Source organism: Pieris rapae, chromosome 24, assembly GCF_905147795.1.
Source record: "Pieris rapae chromosome 24, ilPieRapa1.1, whole genome shotgun sequence".
In the NCBI taxonomy this organism is placed as follows: domain Eukaryota; kingdom Metazoa; phylum Arthropoda; class Insecta; order Lepidoptera; family Pieridae; genus Pieris; species Pieris rapae.
Window position 1 is genome coordinate 1,961,416 of NC_059532.1, and position 21,146 is coordinate 1,982,561.

General features: G+C 33.9%; 1 protein-coding gene across 1 annotated transcript; it reads left to right on the top strand.

The window, feature by feature from the left end:
* Positions 1–14,413: 14,413 nt before the first annotated feature.
* Positions 14,414–20,705, top strand: LOC123690362 (phenoloxidase-activating factor 2-like). Its single transcript, XM_045633742.1, has 7 exons — positions 14,414–14,532; positions 15,230–15,359; positions 15,863–15,983; positions 16,823–16,928; positions 17,684–17,862; positions 20,232–20,399; positions 20,465–20,705. Exons 2-7 carry the CDS (start codon positions 15,265–15,267, stop codon positions 20,627–20,629), a joined length of 834 nt encoding a protein of 277 aa, XP_045489698.1. The 5' UTR covers positions 14,414–14,532; positions 15,230–15,264; the 3' UTR covers positions 20,630–20,705.
* Positions 20,706–21,146: the final 441 nt, after the last annotated feature.

A 21,146-nucleotide genomic window follows, 5' to 3' on the forward strand; every position in this document is an offset into this window, starting at 1 on the left:
TTATGTCTGGCATTTCTCTTTCTCAAATTAGTTTATTAAAATGTAGGTTCAGGGTCAAGAGGATGTTTTTAATTGTTTTTTTTTTAATTATTTAAAATTATATAAGATTTACTAAATCTATATAAATAAAAACGAGTCGAAAAGTGTTAAGCGCAAAACTAAAAATTTCTGGAGTAACTTGAGTATATATTTATTTTTTGATCTCTTAGCAAACTTAATTGAGAGAAATTACAGAAATAAAAAAAAAGTGCGTGCGTATAAAGAACCTACACATGCTAGAATTGAAACTTCTTTGTAAATTAATTATTACTAAGGTAAATGCCCCAATAGATGATCATGTACCATGTATATGATTTCTCCGTGTATACCTTTATTTACAATACACTGTATATACGTATACTGTAATACGTACGTAATTGTAATATAAATAAATATTTTTTTTACGTTTACTGCACAAAACGTTATGCGACAGAATTGCCAACTAAAGTTCTTATCTCTACTAAACGAATACATCAACCAATAGAGTGTATTTTTTCTCGATCTCTCTTTCTCCTTCTCTCAATCGCTCTATTCTTTTCCATCCCTCATGCGCCTATAGATATAAGGATAGAAATTGCTTCCTTCGTCCTTGTTACCGTCTTTAGTCTCCGCCATTTCGGAATCGCCAACACGAGATAAGCTTCTTTTACTATACGAGATAAGTCTTTTAAGTCATTGTTTATTACAACTTTTTGGTGAAAGACCCAGAATTTGGATTTTAATAAACATAACATTTTATTCAACATGTGAATTTTAATATGCTATATTGAAAATGCAAGCGCAAGTTAAGCTATTTATTTATTTGAAAAGATTTAAAAAACCGGCCCAGATTATTAATTAATCGCTACAATTCTAATATAAATTGTTACGTTTAAAATTGATTTATAATGCCGTGATTAATATTATCAATCTTTAATTGTAATAAAAACTAAAATAATTTAAAAAGTTTTTATAATTAATAATAATAAAATGTTAATAAAATCTAAATCTCTTATTTATTATTTTGCACAACTATGTTTTTTACAATCAGAAAATGCCAAATACATATATATTTTATCAAATTGACCTCACTGACTTGTAATGTGACGTGTACTACTTTTGTAGGTTTGCGATGCCACAATCAGTAACCAATAAGAGACATTAGTTAAAAGAAAACACAATCTGTCTCTCATGTATATTCTTAATATGTACAACTTAAATAAATTCTGCAATAGCTGAAAAAAGGCTTACATATTGGACGTTCTATGGGCTGCGCGATACAAAACGACGAGAGTGTTATAGGATACTAGCTGACCCGGCAAACGTTGTTTTGCCATGTTTTTAAAAAAATTAAATTTTATAATTAACAAAAAAAAAACATAAAGGATGATTGTAGAGGGGTTATATATTTATTTGCAAGAATATGATACAATAATGTTTTCGTGATACAATCTAATGTTCGCATATTCTTATACACATACAATGGCGTGCAAATTTTTCTTAAATTGAACTTTACAGAGATATTACGTATGAGTCATAATATAGTCAATCCTTGTAATATTTTATCACTACACAAGCTGACCCGGCGAACTTTGTTTCGCCTTAATGGCAATAAATAAGCAGTTTTTTTTTATTGGAACAAAATACAAAAAAATTAAATACCTACATTAATCATTCATTATTATTTCTGTATTTTAGTACATAGGTTACTCTTCACTTAACAAACAACGCAGATGGTCTTCCGACCCGTGAACATGCCACGTATAATTGACCATGGGAAAAACATGAATGTTCTAGATTTAAACCACAAACTTTTAAGGATTGGCCTTGTGATTTGTTGATGGTCATGGCAAATGCAAGACGTATCGGAAATTGAAGTCTTTTAAATTCAAACGGCATATCGGTTGGGATCATCGGGATCCTCGGAATAAGAACTTCCTCACCATTACCGATAGTCAGCAATTGCTCCGAGAAATCTTCAGCAGATGTATCATTAAGCAATGTAACTCTCATGTTTGTTGTCAGCTGCAGTTTCTTCACATAGCGCCATAGATTTGACGATTTGAGGCAAGCGTTTATTTCGTCGGCAGTCGTAGATCTTGGAATTACTGGCAGTATTTAGCAGAAATCGCCAGACAGTAAAATCATTGCTCCTCCAAAACATCTCGAGTCATTGCGTAAATCTGTTAATGTTTTGTTAAGTGCTTCTAATGCACGTTTATGCGCCATTGTGCATTCGTCCCAGATGATGATTTTCGATGCCGCTAAAACTTTGGCCATTGCTGAGTGTTTTGCAATATTACACGTTGGTTCTTCAATAGTTTGAAGATTTAACGGTAATTTTAATTCTGAATGAGCCGTACGGCATCCTTCTAACAATGTGGCTGCTATTTCAGAAGAAGCAACTGCAACCGCTATGTTGGATCTCGCCCGAACAGTTGCTAAAACTAATGACATGAGGAATGTCTTGCCAGTTCCACCAAGGGCATCTAGGAAATATAAACCACCGTTTTCATCATCGTTTGCCTTCATTAAAGTATCATAAACTTCCTTTTGTTGGTAATTCAACAGGGTTACATTCGTTTGAACTACTAAATCTAATTCCTGGTGATCATATTCACGTTCCCGTTCCAATACTCGATTAAATGCGTCTTTCGACAACAACAACAAATAGAAACATTCATCATTCTTTGGACGAACTGTATACATACGACCATATCGAGTTTTATAGTTCTCTTCACTGTTTATACGAATGGGCAATGGCACTATCATTACATTTAATTATTTATTTAATAGAAATATTTTGAATATTGATTTCTTACAAATATCAAATTGTCATATATACGTCATTACATAGCTGTCATTATACGTCAATTACATAGCTATCATTTGCGTTTTATTATTCTTTTTTGTTATACCACGTTTTATAGTGACTGACGTTTCATGTCAAGTCCTTCGGGAACGCTGTCGAACGGGATAAAAAGTATCCTATGTCCGTCTCCTGGCTCTAAGCTACCTCCATTCCAATTTTCACCCAAATCTGTTCTTCCGTTCTTGAGTTATAAGTGGTGTAACTAACACGACTTTCTTTTATATATATAGATTATAAATTATTGAAATATATGATAACGTTATCAAATTAATATTAATTATAATAATTCACGACAAATAGTAAATTTTTTAAAACTTGTATTTTTTTTTACGATATTGCATTATTTGTGAAATTCATTACTTGTTAAAAAAATGTTTTAACTGAATTACACGTTTATTATCGTAATTACGCTACAATTTTTATACAACAGTCGTGGTCAGCGACTTACACTTCGTATTCGTACATAAGCAAGTTAATTAATTACTTTAATAACTTAACTTAAACACTTATATAACTCTTTGACATGTGATCAAATTGGAAGGAGGTAATCACAAACAGAAATAATATTTGCAATAAACCAAATTTTATAGCTAGTACAGTATTATAACAATAATTATGAACAAGACTAGTTATTAAATCTTACATTTATAAAAATACATTTAGAAAACTGACAGCGCAGAGTTAGTTAGACACCAATATTTGTAATAATTCTTATCTAAAAAATACAACGATTTAATCGTTAGGCTTCTTTTTCTTGTACTTAATAACATCTGAAATCTTTGCTGTTACGTTTCTTTTTCAACGTCAGTAACTCCTGTTTTATCTCTTAAATGCTTGTTTTTTTGTCAATTCTTCATTTCTTTTACTTCTTTCCATGGCTCTGTGGGTTATTATGAATCTTTTGCATTGTGGTTTGCATTGCCCATTTGCCAAAAGGAAATGTATAAAGAGCAGATTCGTTTATTTATAGAGGAGTGACTACACCTACTAAGCTACTATCGGAAAGTCAATCATTGTACTTCCTCTAGTAATCAATCTAATTCTTAAACCGTTTAATTAATCTGAATAGGTTAATTCAATCCATATTACCTATCTATTATTATTACAAGATAACATTGATATTTTTAAATGGATATTTGAAATGTATTTCTACCAACACGCCGTTTAGGCGTTATACGCATTATAATTACTCATTATCTAATTAATATATTTTAAAAAAATATATAAAAAAAGCTAAAGCCTACAAATACAGGGGCTGAGGCTCTGAATATGATTTTGTCCCATTCGGTGTCCAGACCCTTGGTCCGTGGGGTCCGCGCGTTAATGGTCCGAGATCCCACTGCAGGATTGGTGAGTTCATCGAGTTTTTGTTTAAAACCAAATTTTTATGTTTATTTATAATTAGGAGAATATATATTTACTAGGTTGCCTATCAAAATTTGGCCGCCAATATTTTTAATTAAATTATTTTGAATTGATTTTTGTTAAAAGATTACGTTCATTTAATTTTTATATAAAATAACGTCTACATCACGGTAATTAATATGAAGATTCTAAAAAATCATGGTTGCCGTTTCGCACATGGCCGCACCTCTTTGCAGCCAAGTGTAAACAGGTATGATTTCGATATATTTATACGTTTATAACGGATATCTATTAATTATATGTCAAATTGAAGCTAATTTTTTTCTATTAATTTTCATATAAGGGTGCCTAATTATATCTGGCCGCAAATGAGGGTTGCTGGCGGTTAAAGATCATAAATATTTGAGGTAGAGTGAAAGAGAGTTAGCGCGTAACGTCATTTGTCAGACAAGGACAGCGGTTGCCGACTGTGCGACGCTTTTAAGCCAATGCGCATGGCATAAAAGCATGGCATATACGTAATACAGTCTAGACTCTGCATATGATTTTGCCCCATTCGGTGTCCAGACCCTTGGTAAAAGCTTTTTAGGGAATTATCAAAAACGTTAGTCGACATCACAGGAGAACGAAGAACTGGCAGCTACCTCGCACAAATAATTAGTCTAGCTATTCAAGGGGGGAACGCTGCCAGTATCTTCGGAACCTTGCCTAAAGGGACTCCTTTTAATAATATTTTTTAATAATTAAATTTTAAGGTTATTATTTTTTATGTATTATGTTATTTGTTTTGAATAAAATCTAAATAATTTATATCTCTTTAAATTGACATCACTGACCTGTAAACATTTCGGTTTTGCCCACATTAATTAACCGATAAGTTAATATTAGTTAAAGGAAAACACAACTTTTGCTTATTAATAGATGAAATATACCAAAAATTTATTTAAATGAAGGTTACATATGACGTCCTGATTTACAAGCCGTTTGCTTTTATTACGTTATTTATTCATACGAGTATAGGTAACAAAAAGTACAAGTATGAACGTGAATAATATAATTACAGAAAGTACTTTAAAAGGACGAAGAACAGAAGAGAAGAACTAAGGCTAATAGTGTCACCGTCATATTAAAGCGCAAAATTTTGGAAATAAAACCTTTTTTGGCATAGTTGTAATTTGAAAGTTATTGAAACGAAAAAGCGACAGCAAAAGGGAGAGACATACATTCATACGATTTAACGTGGAAAATTAATTATTCAATTACAAAATGAGATGAAATTTATAAATTTTATTTAATTATTTTAGTTATTATCACAATTAAAGATTGATAATATTAAGCATGACATTTTTTTTATTTATTTTTGTATTCCTACAGCTAATCACTAAACAATATCAAAACAATTATATTACACACAAAAGCCGAAATGGAATACACATTAAAACAGAAACAAAAAGCACAGTTTTACAAAGCACAGTTGTAAGTAATATCTATATATATAAAAGAAAGTCGTGTTAGTTACACCACTTATAACTCAAGAACGAAAGAACAGATTTGAGTGAAAATTGGTATGGAGGTAGCTTAGAGCCAGGAGACGGACATAGGATACTTTTTATCCCGTTCGACAGCGTTCCCGTGGGACTTGACATGAAACGTCAGTCACTATAAAAAGTGGTATAACAAATAAGAATCAGACTTGGAATAATAAAACGCAAATGATAGCTATGTAATTGACGTATAATGACAGCTATGTAATGACGTATATATGACAATTTGATATTTGTAAGAAATCAATATTCAAAATATTTCTATTAAATAAATACGTTTAATTATTTTTACAATTTACAATTTAATTATAATGATAGTGCTATTGCCCATTCGTATAAACAGTGAAGAGAACTATAAAACTCGGTATTGTCGTATGTATACAGTTCATCCAAAGAATGATGAATGTTTCTATTTGTTGTTGTTGTCGAATGACGCATTTAATCGAGTATTGGAACGGGAACGTGAATATGATCACCAGGAATTAGATTTAGTAGTTCAAACGAATGTACCCCTGTTGAAATACCAACAAAAGGAAGTTTATGATACTTTAATGAAGGCAAACGATGATGAAAATGGTGGTTTATATTTCCTAGATGCCCTTGGTGGAACTGGCAAGACATTCCTCATGTCATTAGTTTTAGCAACTGTTCGGGCGAGATCCAACATAGCGGTTGCAGTTGCTTCTTCTGAAATAGCAGCCACATTGTTAGAAGGATGCCGTACGGCTCATTCAGAATTAAAATTACCGTTAAATCTTCAAACTATTGGAGAACCAACGTGTAATATTGCAAAACACTCAGCAATGGCCAAAGTTTTAGCGGCATCGAAAATCATCATCTGGGACGAATGCACAATGGCGCATAAACGTGCATTGGAAGCACTTAACCGAACATTAAAAGATTTACGCAATGAATCGAGATGTTTTGGAGGAGCAATGATTTTACTGTCTGGCGATTTCCGCCAAATACTGCCAGTAATTCCAAGATCTACGGCTGTCGACGAAATAAACGCTTGCCTCAAATCGTCAAATCTATGGCGCTATGTGACGAAACTGCAGCTGACAACAAACATGAGAGTTACATTGCTTACTGATAAAAAAGAAGAAAAAGAATAAAGATGTAGATGACCTGAACTACATAATGGTATGCGTTTGGTGGTTAGAAAATTGAAGAACAATGTAATTTACGCTACGATAATGATAGGAAAATTCAAAGGTGAGGAAGTTCTTATTCCGAGGATCCCGATGATCCCAACCGATATGCCGTTTGAATTTAAAAGACTTCAATTTCCGATACGTCTTGCATTTGCCATGACCATCAACAAATCACAAGGCCAATCCTTAAAAGTTTGTGGTTTAAATCTAGAACATTCATGTTTTTCCCATGGTCAATTATACGTGGCATGTTCACGGGTCGGAAGACCATCAGCGTTGTTTGTTTTTGCGCCTGATAATAAAACAAAAAATGAAAAAATGTGTATCACAAGGTACTTAAGGGAAGAGCAACCTATGTACTAAAATACAGAAATAATAATGAATGATTAATGTAGGTATTTAATTTTTTTGTATTTTTTCCAATAAAAAAACCCAAACTGCTTATTTATTGCCATTAAGGCGGAACAAAGTTCGCCAGGTCAGCTAGTAAATTTATATTTTATAAATTATAAATCAGTTAAAATATAACAATTTGTATAAAAATTGTAGTGGGTAATTTTTTATATGAATCGATTTTTGAAGTTATACTTCTTTGGCGCGATGGAGAAAACTGATGAGAGTGAATTTTTACGATGCGCGCGCACACCGACACCTTAATTCGACATCGTAAAGTTAGGTCTAGGTGGCATGGAAATCGATAACTATGTTCAAGTTGTATATTCTAGTATTTTTATCTTTAGATCACGTGTTTCCTAACAGTACAATTAAACTGTGTGAATAAATAAATATTATTTTGGTGTTTTTTAATCAATTTCAGAATTTACTTATAATTTATTTATTTAAATAATTTTTTTTTTGGTTACTTTTAATATTTATCGTTAATCACTATTGCATTTTAGTTATTTTTTCCAAACGCCAAAGAAGTATATCTCGTGTACATAAGTACACACACTCTTTTTGAATCTTTTCAAATAAATAAATATCCTATTAAAAAGCGTAACGTTGTTTTTTTATTTTAATTATTTTTTTTATTGTTTCTCAAATTTTTACATCAATAAATGAGTATGAAACATTAAGTAGTAAACCGTAAGTTTTCAAGAGACAATTGTGTTGGGGTTGAGTGTTGGGTTGTTTGCGCTTGCATTTTCAATAAAATATATTAAATTATTGATGTGAAACATCTATAGCCGCACGTAAAACCGATTTCTGGCTTGGCGACGCATGCCGTGGCGACGCATCGCCACGCTATATCATATACAGTCTAAATGCAGTAGTAAATTTCACATTAAAAATATTTAATGAAAACAATGTTTATTCAGCAAATAGTCATCGTTATCTGGAAAAAATCGTAATATTTGATTTTATCATTATGACATATTTAGTTTCTATCACAATCTGTTCTTTTCTGCATATTACTTTTACAAAATAATGTCGATGTTTCACATCTGCCAGGCGTCCCGTGACAGCTCTATTTTTTTTTATATAATGTTATGTTTATAAGAAATCCAAATTGGGGCTTTCACGAAAAAGATAACGTTGTTAAGAACGATGACCTTTATGACGCTTATCTTGTGTTGGTGATTCCGAAATGGCGGAGACTAAAGGTCGGAACAAGAATGAAGGAAACAACTTCTATCCTTAATTATCCAAGGTCATATCTCTGGGCTATTTTATTGTATTGTATTTTCATTCCAATTCGACTTAGGGTCCTTCAAGAGCGTACCAAGTCATAAAAGGCCGGCAACGCACTCGCGAGCCCTCTGGCATTGAGTGTCCATGGGCGGCGGTATTACTTAACATCAGATGAGCATCCTGCCCGTTTGCTCCCTGTTCTATAAAAAAAAATGTTTTTAATCTTTTGTGACATTTATGTGTACCAAAACTGTAAGCTTAAATAAACAAATTGTAGATATTTATAAGATCTACAATTTCTTACAACATTTTATGGTTCCATCTTTAATAGTTTAGGCAGGGTACGCAAAATAAGTAACTTTTTTGGTTGATTTTTTACTCCTTGTTTCCGAAAAACCCTAATATCTTACGGAACCCTATTTTTGTTCAAAATTAAATATTACATTAGCCTATATTACTCGTGGATAATGTAGCATTCGAATGGAGAAATAATTTTTAAAATCGGTCCAGTCGTTTATGAGCCTATTCATTACAATCAAACAAACAAACAAACAAAGATTTCGTCTTTATAATATTAGTGTAGATAAATTTCCAATGCATTTTAATAGTCCATATCAACTTTGTATTTTTGTCGTTCATTCTTAGGTCCTCCCTCCGTGATCTGGATGATCGGTTTCCATGGATTAACCTACCTGGCGAATAAAAAGAATGGCGGAGAGTTTATTGCCAGTTCTTCTCTTCCGTTCTACTCCCTTGATTTGAAAACAGGCAGTAAATGTAAAATTAGAAGCATTTAATATATATTTCTTTTTTTAACATTCATAAGTGTACATTTTGTTATATGGAATTTTTGACGAATTATTTTTGATGAATTAAACAATACAATTGATGACCATTTTGAAGTATAAGGATTGACTTTCTGTTAGTAGCTTAGTACATAATTTAATGGGCAAAATTAATAAATTAATTTAAAAAAAAATACAAAATATCCAGCGGCGATACAACTCTGTATATAACTCAAACTGAAAACAGCTTTATATAGGTAAAAAAGCACACAACAGTCATCAGAAGAGATGTTAAATTGATTCCAATTCGCAGAGAAGGTAATAGAGCAAGAAGAACTGGCAAGAAACTCTCCGCCACTCTTTTTAACCGTAAAGTTTTCTGTCAAACAAATTGTTTAAACAGGAACCAATCAATCCCAAGGATTAGTATCATTTAAATATTTGTCAAATTTATAAAATTCAGTGAGTAGTAGTAGTATTTTATAGATGCATATCACAAGTTGGGGCTTAACTCATGCAAGTAAGCTCGCGATGTTTTTTAGCAGGCAATTTTTGCCGCGCACCACCACTTTGTGGAACCAGCTGCCAACTGAAGTTTTTCCGAACCAATTCGACTTAGGGTCCTTCAAGAAAAGAGCGTACCAATTCTTCAAAGGCCGGCAATACACTCGCGAGCCCTCTGGCATTAAAAGTGTCCCCTGCCCGTTTGTACCCTGTTCTATAAAAAAAAATTGTGCAGAAAGAACAATCCTTTGATGCACAGCTGTGATTCGAACTCTGGACTTTAGGTTGCCTAAGCCACTAGGCCAACACCGCTCTTGATATTGAGTCTAAATATTGTTTTCTAATTTTTTTTATCGGCTTATTACGATTCATTATTATTATTCAGATAATGTTGTATTGTGAATTAGTTTATTATAAACTTCTGGACTGTGCGGTCGTGTCTAAAATGAAGTGAGTATTCATAATATTTTTTATTTCTTTGATTCATTAGTTTTTACAATACGTTGTACGAACTGTATCACTGATATTACAATTATCATTAGTAGTCAAGTAGTACTTGGAGTGTGACAGCAAGGAAAGCTTTGGCACAAAATTATTTCAACCATGATGAATGAAATGCATTGATAACTCTCATTGTCAACAAATTAAATTCTGTTTTTTTTCTCTTTTTTCTTTTACACTAAAATTTTTTGAAATGTTTACCTTCTTGTTATATATAAAAAAAAGAACAATTTGTAAAGATTTGTAATTGGACCACAATGATAAATATATATATATATATATATATATATATATACATCTATTTCTGTATTGTGCTGTGAATCTTCTAAATAAATAAATAAGTATTCTAATGGTGAAGAAATTATTGAAATTGTTCCTGTAATATTTGCATTTGGTCGAAAAGAAAAATTTTCTTTGCAATTAGTACAGTAGCAGTATATTCTTATGTTTGCAGGTACATACTGTTCTTTTGCCTCTTTCCCCTGATTTACTGCAATTCAATAGACGATTTGACAAATCAATGGATAAATGATTTTATGAATAGCCAGCAAACACATAACAATAAGCAGAGCGGACCTGACTTGACACCAAGTAGGAAACTTTATTTTTCACCTAAGCGGGAATCGAACCCGCCACCCGTTCGAAAACCACCCAACCTACGACGGAGTGAACGTAAGTAAAGAAAATCAAATTCAATCAATAAAACCTCTTTAACTCTTGGCATCAGATTTCTGAATCTGTTTCATGATCATTTTTAAATCTAATAGGCAAGTAGGTGATCAGCCTCCAGTGCCTGACACACGTCGACTTTTTGGGTCTAAGACATATCGGTTTCCTCTCGATGTTTTCCTTCACCGTTCGAGCAAATGTGAAATGCGCACATAGAAAGTCCATTGGTGCACAGCCGGGGATCGACCCTACGACCTCAGGTATGAGAGTCGCACGTTGAAGCCCCTAACTAGGCCAACACTGCTCATACGTCACTCAAAGGAGTGTACATATTTTGACATGGAAAAAGTTTATTTCAGACTAGTGTTAGTTAGTTAGTGAGGCTATTGCGTATAGTCTGTTATTTTTGTGTGACGTCTTTGCTGCATCGGTAATATAGTTGTATTTCTTTTAATAATACAGTGAAAACCTGATATTGAAGGGACAGTACAGTTGCCGACGTTACATCCGATAGTTGTTATAAGCAATACACATAATTATATACATATGTAGTTACATAAGTTGTGTAGTTATATTATTATAGTTACATATCTATCTAGTATAGGTATAGGTTATATATGTGAACTTGTTGTCAAATGAAAAGTTAGAAAAGAAATAACAATATTTATTAAGAAATACGTAGAGTACAAAATGTACTTCGCTGCTTACAGTACGGGTTATAAGACTACAATCGTTTTAAAAAAAATCAGTCATTTTAGTCTGTTTTTTTAGCCTAGTCTCAGATATTTTTTGCATTTTACGTTTCATACTCCTCAAGGTATCATCAGTATTAAAGTCATTGAAGGCAACAATTTTTTGCAAAACTGTTATAGTGTTAAGAGCCTCGGAAATTGTTGTCGGCTGAAACTGTTCTTCAGTGTCTTGCTGGTCTTCGTTTTCGTCGCTAGTGTTATGATTGTTACTATCAGGTTTTTCGAGAATTTGTCAAATGGCCGGAAAGAGGTTCGGATGAGATGGGAGAAAGTGCGTAGGTAATAATACGATAAAATATTCCTTCAAAGCTTATAAATAAGATTTAAAATCGTCCGTATTGTTTTGTTTTGCTTTGACAAGAAGCGGTTGGTCCTTATAGTCCATGAATATCGATAAAGTTTTGTCGTTGTAAGCGATATATCGCTGTATCCGATGTTGTTATAGGCGGTATGTTTGCTGAATAGTTTACTAGAGATTCGGGTGGGACCTTACAATCTGGCTGTTATAACCGATCGGTCGTTGTAAGCGATGTCGCTATAATCGGTTTCGACTGTATCTTGCGATAATGAGGTATCTGTGTGATAAAGCTCGCTCAAGCAATCCCAATTTGTAAGCAAAAGAACGGATCTCAGTTCAGGATGCACTCTCAAACATAAATTGTTACTTGCAGAAGTGGACAGGACTTGTGTGACTAAAAACATTCTGAATGGAGAATGTGTGGCGTATTATCTGTGTGATGAGAATAGCACGATAATCGACGATGGAGCGGACCTTCTTGATATGAGGTGAGGTAACTTTTTATCTAGTACTATCGACCCGCCCCGGCTTCGCACGGGTGCAATGCTGATACTAAATACACTACAGAAAATCTGTGAACGTTGTATATAAAAATGTGGGTTATCCATAAGAGATTTCTGTAGACCTTTTAAATGTGTACAATACTTAGTGCATTATTTTGATAAAACTCGTAGGGTTCAGCCTGCTTTGCAATGTAAGCGGAAAAAATGTAATCCTAAACCTCAAAAATAACAGTACTTCTCCACTATTTAATGGATGTTATAATACATATAAACCTTTCTTTTGAATCACTCTATCTATTAAAAAAATCCGCATCAAAATCCGTTGCGTAGTTTCAAAGATTTAAGCATACAATGGAACATAGGGACAGAGAAAGCGACTTTGTTTTATACTATGTAGTGATACACACATGGGGGCTGTTCAAGTAAACAGGTTTACTGTAATTTACTCCTGTTGTCAGCAAAAGTACGCTAGGCTCTCAAAAATAATAGAACGGAAATGTATAAATTTTTGAAGTTTTTCTTTAGAATCGTTGTGATTTCAAACCGCTTGCATCGGAAAAAGCGACAGTAAAAAGACACAGAAACATATTATATTCATAAGATTTAACGTGTGAGAAAATTAGATAGATAGAGAAACTTCTTTACAATCGTAATTTCAAACCGGATGCAATGGGAAAAGCGACAGTAAAAAGAGACGGAAACATAAATTCATAAGACATGCCTTCTATCTCATTTTCTCCCACGTTAGAAAATGAGATAGAAGGCATTATATAGCCTCTTTTTACTGCCGCTTTTTCATTTTATCGAATTTCAAACTTTCCATGTTTTAGTTTTTGCCAAATTAATCATTTACTCTGTTTTAAAAGTTCTTTTAAAAATCTGTTTTAAAAGAAAAGTTTAGTATATTTAAAAAGTGAAAAAAGTTTAATATATGTATGATTAATAATTATAAAAACTTTGTTTTTGAAGCTTTCACTTCTACCACGAGTGAATTGCACATGTTTTTTTATACGTTTCTGTACTATAAACAGGAAAAGAAAGTAAAAATATAACATATATTTTACAATTTCTGGGTCAGGGGATATTCCCCGGAAATTGTAAGATATATAAAGGTAAATAATTTTAACTATTTACTCCCACTCGCATATGTACTTGATATCACAAACTTGATGCGTTGGGTGACCAGATTATGTCCGCGTTAAATATTTGACTGGAATTAGGAAGGCATCATTTATAATACGAATAAAATAGTGTGGTTAAAAAGTGTATTAAGAATATCCATAGCGCAAAATCACCTACATCATGAGTACACCCCTCATACACACAATCACGTACATACCCACACTTTTAAACCATCACACAACACAACCAAATTAGGCTTAGTTAAATAAATTAAATCACAATTAGTTAAATGTATTGAATACTTTTTGTTTGTTTGTTCCCTTTTGTAAAACTTTTTGTAGTAAAATGTATGATGTATTCCATCTTTGGCTATATTTTGAGTGTAATTGTTTTTAATTATATATAATTTATGTTAGCTGTAGGATTACGAAATAAATAAATATACATTTTTTATTCAACTTTTTTTTATATAGAACAGGAGGCTCACCTGATGTTAAGAGATATCGGCCATGGACTTGCGAGAATATCGAAAAAAAAAATTTTTTTATTTGTTTTCCAGAGACGGCAGCAAAACCTGCAGTCACTATTTAGAGGTTTGCTGTGAACTCGGCGATATAAAAGACAGTGGCGAGAACACAGACTCCGTAGAGGATTCTAACGAAAATTCTATCGATAGTGCTCCTGCCATCCCAAACCCTCCCAACAAACAAACTCCACTAAACCTCCCAGTTTCCCAACGTCCCTTCACAATACCGAACAATCATTTAGTTAAACCATCTATCTTATCCAGTCCTGATGCGACTGGGAGTAAAAGTAAGTACAGAATTATTCTTTGGTTTTTTATTATTTCAAATATAAAAGCTATCTTTTAAATGCAAATTAAGAAAGAGGTTCAAAGAGATAACCTTTCGGTTGGAACCATAAGATGCTGACAGAATGTTCCCACATTTCCTGACAGTTGCTACATTTCTAGCCTGGCCCAAAAATCCATAGGTATTATAAATTTCTTGATCTACCGATGACCTACTGTGAATCGAGTAGAAGTTTGATTGTTTCCCACAATGCAAAGAAAAACTTGTATGTATTATATAGTATTCATGTAACTAGTTTATTTTCAAGAGAGCTATGCAAGTTTTTTTTATAGAACAGGGGGCAAACGGGCAGGAGGCTCATCTGATGTTAAGTGATACCGCCGCCCATGGACACTCTCAATGCCAGAGGGCTCGCGAGTGCGTTGCCGGCCTTTTAAGAATAAAAGAGTAAATCAAAACCTTGATCTTCCTGTCTTTGGTAGAAGAACTAACTTGTGAGACTTGTGTCCAAGCGCAAATTCGGCCCCACATATTGTTCTCACCTTTGGGTAGTAGCTCCCTATTACCAGCCCTTTCCACTTGACCGTATCCAATAGTATTGCGGAGAGTTTTTCGATCATAGGACAGCGAAAGCTAGCTGTCAAATTGGAAACTCATCTGGGCTCCATCAGCTACAACCGCTGTTTTGTTTTCTACAGTATCCAGATCTGAATGTGGCTGGAGTAATATAGAAATGAGCCCATACAAACCGAAGGATCCAGCATTCAGACCCACCAACGTTACCAGTGCATTTTATGGCGAATATCCTTTCATGGTCGCGGTTATGTCGTAAGTATTATCGTTTCTCTGTAGTCAGGTTAAACTCAAACTCAAAACAACTTTATTCATATGGGTAAAAAAGTACACTTATGACGTCAAAAAAGTTCGCAAGTCAAAGTGGGCAAGAAGAAATGGCAAAAAACTCTCAACCACTCTTTTTTATCGCCAAGTTTCAGATACAAATTGTTTGAACTGGAGCAAATCAATCCCAAAGATTAGAATCATCTAAATATTCGTCAAATTTATAAAAAGCTTTATTGATTCTCGTCTCTATACACATTAGTTTTCTTTTAACAATTATACGCTCTTTACTTGAAGGACCCTAAGTCGAATTGGTTCGAAAATACTTTAGTGGGCAACTGATTCCACAAGGTGGTGGTGCGCGGCAACAACTACATAGAAAAACGCGCAGTTGTGGAACGGCGGACGTCGAGGTGATTCGGGTGGAAATTCGTATTCTGCCTCGACGTCCGATTCTTGTGACAATCAATATAAATAGACCTTGTTTACAGGAGAGGCGATAGTGACGTTTGGTCGTCGAAAAACTACGTCGGCGGCGGCGCATTAATACACCACAGAGTAGTTTTAACAACCGCTCATTGGCTTGTATTTAATAAACTACAAGCCAATCAGGTTAGTCTTAAAACTGGTAAGCTTGTAATCGGATAATGTAAAAAGGCGAAACAGCACATTCGTTTGTCACTCGTCACTAGCATCATCAGTAGCAATACGCATGGACACGACACATGAAGCGTCGTTTTACCGTCCGTATCATTCGTTTTATTTTCCGTCCGTTATCCGTCATAATCAGACGTAACTTTTCATGTTAATTTTATATTCTGAGCTAAGTGGGGGACAATCGAAATAGCTGCCGACTGAAGTATTTCCGAACCACTTCGACTTAGGGTCCTTCAAGAAAAGAGCGTACTAATTCTTAAAAGGCTGGCAACGCACTGGCGAGCCCTCTGGCATTGAGAGTGTCCATGAGCGGCGGTTCACTTAACATCAGGTGAGCCTCCTGCCCGTTTGCCCCCTGTTGTATAAAAAAAATTATAAAATCCGGTTTAACGAATAGGGGTTTGTAAATACATTTTAGTATTTGTTTTTCCACAGTACTCCTTTTTTGTCGTGACAACGTCTTTCAAATTGATGAATGCTACACGAAAAAGCATCTGAGTCCTCCATTGTCCCATTACGCTCATTGTACGCTTGCGCCTCATCTATCTTCCTTACACTCGACAAGTATGCAATCCTTTCATCAATGTTTTGTTATAAGGTTGTCACGTTAAACTTTCGTCCGTAAACCGTATTTACAATAAACTTTTAAAAATAAAAAATAAAAGCCAATTTTAGGTCGACGGAGTTCTGTAGTGGTATTTGTGTAAAATTTAAATAGTCCTTCAGCGTGTTAAATGTATATGAAAGAACAACCACACTTCTAATTAGTTTTATTGCTTTGAAAACATTTTCAGTTGAAGTGCCGTGCTGGCGAATATGACGTGCAAACAGTGAAAGAGCAATATCTCCACCAAGAGAGGAATGTCAATAAAGTTATTATACACGAAAACTTATACTTAAGTATGTTTTTTTTTTCTCTTTATTTTACAAAATAATATAGTATATTACAATCTGCTACATTTGAAAACCACTGTGGTTTGTATTAATGTAACCATAGCAGTCATGTTTAGGAGCGCGTGCGAAGCGAATTAATTTAATAAATAAAATTTATTGAATAGTACACTTTTTCCATAAGTAATGCACTAAGTCGCTTTTAAAGATTCTATTCAGAAGATATTTTGATTCTTTCGGTAATTTAATGGAAACTTTAATTGACATACAAAAGGTGTTCTTCCAAAACAGTTCTTGCTTGTGTACTTTGTACGCGCGCACTTTATTTTTTACTAGCGACCCGCCCCGGCTTCGCACGGGTGCAATGCTGATACTAAATACACTACAGAAAATCTGTGAACGTTGTATATAAAAATGTGGGTTACCGATAAGAGATAGACATCACGGACTTTTCTGTAGACCTTTTCAATGTGTACAATACTTAGTGCATTATTTTGATAAAACTCGTAGGGTTCAGCCTGCGTTTGCAATGTAAGCGGAAAAAATGTAATTATTTACGACATCACATTAGAAACCTCAAAAATAACAGTACTTCTCCACTATAATGGATGTTATTATACATATAAACCTTTGTCTTGAATCACGCAATGAACCGCATCAAAATCCGTTGCGTAGTTTCAAAGATTTAAGCATACAAAGGGACATAGGGACAGAGAAAGCGACTTTGTTTTATACGATGTAGTGATTGTTTCTTGTATTTCCAGCTTCTGTATACAACGACGTTGCTCTATTGTTTTTGGAGACAGAGTTCAGAGCAGCCGAAAATATTGGTATAGCCTGTTTGGCATCCGTCCCTCCCCCAGGAGAGGATTGCTACTCCATGGGCTGGGGCCGAGAAGCGTCTATTGAACGACAGGGTTATTTCGTAAAAGTGCTGAAAAAGGTAATATGTAAGGCTGACGTGGCCGCAGAACAAACGGAAAATAACAAATTTAGGGTCCTTCAAGAAAAGAGCGTACCAATTCATAAAAGGCCGGCAACGCACTCGCGAGCCCTCTGGCATTGAGAGTGTCCATGGGCGGTGGTATCACTTAACAGATGAGCCTCCTGCCCGTTTGCCCCCTGTTCTATAAAAAAAAACTAGTTTTTCCTTCCACTTGAATTTTCTTCTCTTTCGAGTAGACTCTTGGGTCTTGGGCTTGGGTTCAAGGGCACGGGCGCTTTTGCTGATCCAGAGCTGTTCCTGTATGTACTGTAAATATAGGGAATTTAAATATTCTCCCTCTCATAAGAGGGGCTAGAGAAACGTGAAAATTGTATTCAAACAAAGTTTGAGTTAAGTTCTGACCACCAGAACAAATTATTATAAAAAATAAATAAGTGGCGCTACAACCTCTTTAGGTCTAGATTTCTGAATCTGTTTCATAATCATTTTTAAATCTAATAGGTGATCAGCCTTCAGTGCCTGACACACGTCGTCGACTTTTTGGGTCTAAGACATGTCGGTTACCTCACGATGTTTTCCTTCACCGTTCGAGCAAATGTTAAATGAGCACATAGAAAGAAACTCCATTGGTGCACTGCCCGGGATCGAACATATGACCTCAGGTATGTGAGTCGCACACTGACGTCACTAGGCCAACACTGCTCGATAGAAAATTATAATAATACAGCCAAAATATTTGGTCCTCATATTTGGTCGTAATAACCGATAGTAATAGTCCATGACATTGTTATTTAGAATACAATAGAATTCAGCCGGAACCTTTGATTTTGGTTAATATAACCAGTATGTTGTTCTAACCTCTTAATCCTTGTAGGATTAGGAGGTAATCTCAGTAAAACCTGTAAATCCTTACTGGCCACTATAATGTTCCAGGAATTGAGAAGCTTTATATTAAGTTAGAACACACATTTTGTGGTAGGATCTTTAAAAGTGACTGAAAACTTTTTAAAAGTTTTTAATATAATACAATTACCCTAAACTTTCTGCCAAACTGGTTCACTGGAATAGGCATCCGCAAAATATAATTAGTGCACCCTATTTGAACTCTTTAAAAAAAGGCTTGGATAATTTCTCCGAATCCGCAAATACGCGCTATTTTTGTGTTTGTCTACATTATATTAAGGACCTGGATGACGATATTTTTTTTCTTATAAATCGTGTTTTTTGGAAATTTTATTCAAGTACGAATTATGACATCTTTAAACGAGCAATTCTATGTTTAAATTGATAAAACACAAATAAAATGACATTTTCTAGAAATGATTCCTAGCTAAATCGATTTATCGCCCCCCAAAACCTCCTACTAAATTTCATGAAAATCGTTGGAGCCGATTCCGAGATTCCAATTATACAGGGTGTCCCAAAACTCGACGTCAAGTCGAATTTGTGAATAATGGATGATTTGCCCGCTTCATTTCACGATCTTTTTTAAGGAGATGTCGAGCCTGTATTGCAGCTGAAGGACGGCAATTTGAACATCTTTTATAAAAAAAGTAATAAATCTAATCATAAGTATGTCATAAGCGTCACTATCTGTCTCGCTCACATTTTATGGAATGTCTCTATTCATCTTATTTAAACCACGCTGTGGTCATTAGGAACGTTTTGGGTGCGCTAGAATAATTAGTTGTAATTTCAAAGAGATTTTTAAAAACAGACTTTGTTTAACAAAAATTTTTTTTATGGCCGATCTAAGAAATAATGAAGTAAGTGTTATACCACGTTAGAATCCTTATTAAATGCGCAAACTTTTAAAGCTGCTTGCCAACTGGAGTAGTACATTTTTTTTTCAGGACGATCAGTTGAACTAGTGCGAAAAATTAATTTTGAAAACTTGGTACGGTATAAAATGACATTTTCCTACAAGTTCGAGTGATCGGCACAGGGTTTAGGATCATAGGTTACATAAATCACTATTCGGGATGACGTAAGAGAAAAAAAATTGGCAAAAAGTAAATATTTGTAACAACAGGAATGAAAAAACTGTCACATGGTGTACATTTTCTGGAATATAAGGAAAATATTCATAACTTCAAAAATACATGACTTAATTTTTTTTTGAATTTTTCTAATAACTGGTGTGGCATTACCTATGAGAAAATTTCGACTTGACGTCGACTTTTGGGACACCCTGTAAATATACAAGAATTGCTCGTTTAAAGAAATAAGATATGTCGAAATAGTATATATAATTTGAATATATGATTAGTTAAAATGTTGTTAATAATTGCCACACACTTTTATTCAAATATATTTATCTAAAACATTTCACTCATAACTTAATTTTATTTATAATGTATCTTCAGGTCCCACTACCACTTGTAAGCGCGAAAGATTGTGAATATTTGCTTCAGACGAATTCTCGTCTTGGTCCATACTTTGAACTCCACAATTCGCTGACATGCGCCGGCGGTGAAAGTATGGTTGACACCTGCACAGGCGACGGTGGCTCCCCACTTGTTTGTGCTGTTGAAGTAAGTACTTTCTGAATAACGAATAAACTTTAAGATTTTTTATATAATTTTTATATATATTACAGACCAGTGGTATTGAAAAACGATATGTGGTGGTGGGTCTGGGGGCCTACGGTATCGGGTGTGGCAACATAGGTATACCTGGACTCTACGCGAACATCCCACACTTGTACAACTGGGTAACAAACCAGCTCGACCGGGAACATGTTGAGAAGAAATTTGTTTTATAAAAATAAATTAGTCTGACTCGTTTTTTTTTTTAATTTTATTGTCGCTGGCATTTTGTCTGCCTCAAGTTAGATCATGGATGTAATAGAATGTTTTTTAATATATATTTTAAGATTCAATTATTTATTATTTAAAATAAGATTTGATTTACAAAATCTATTAAATAAAACATCATCGCAATATATGTTGCTAAGCGCAATACTCGAAGTCTTCTTCTGTGCGATGTTTATTCTTTGAACTCTGAGTGAGGTTTTATTGAGAGAAATTAGAAGAATATAATTATGACATTATTTGAAAAATAATCTTTTATATGTAACTTGGCTAAACTAAGCTACTATATGTAACTTGCTTATTTATTTATTTAGTACTCCTACAGCTAATATAAATTATATATAATTACAAACAAATACTCTGAGAATATAGCCAAAGATGGAATACATGATACATTTAACAATAAAAAGATTTATAAAAGGGAACAAACAAACAAAAATTATTTAATACATTTGACTAATTGTGATT

Coding starts and splice junctions, on each gene's coding strand:
- LOC123690362 (XM_045633742.1), top strand. CDS start 15,265: ATGAGCCCATACAAACCGAAGGATCCAGCATTCAGACCCACCAACGTT. Junction 17,863..20,231: donor TCGTAAAAGTGCTGAAAAAG/GTAATATGTAAG, acceptor ATGTATCTTCAG/GTCCCACTACCACTTGTAAG. Junction 20,400..20,464: donor CACTTGTTTGTGCTGTTGAA/GTAAGTACTTTC, acceptor TATATATTACAG/ACCAGTGGTATTGAAAAACG.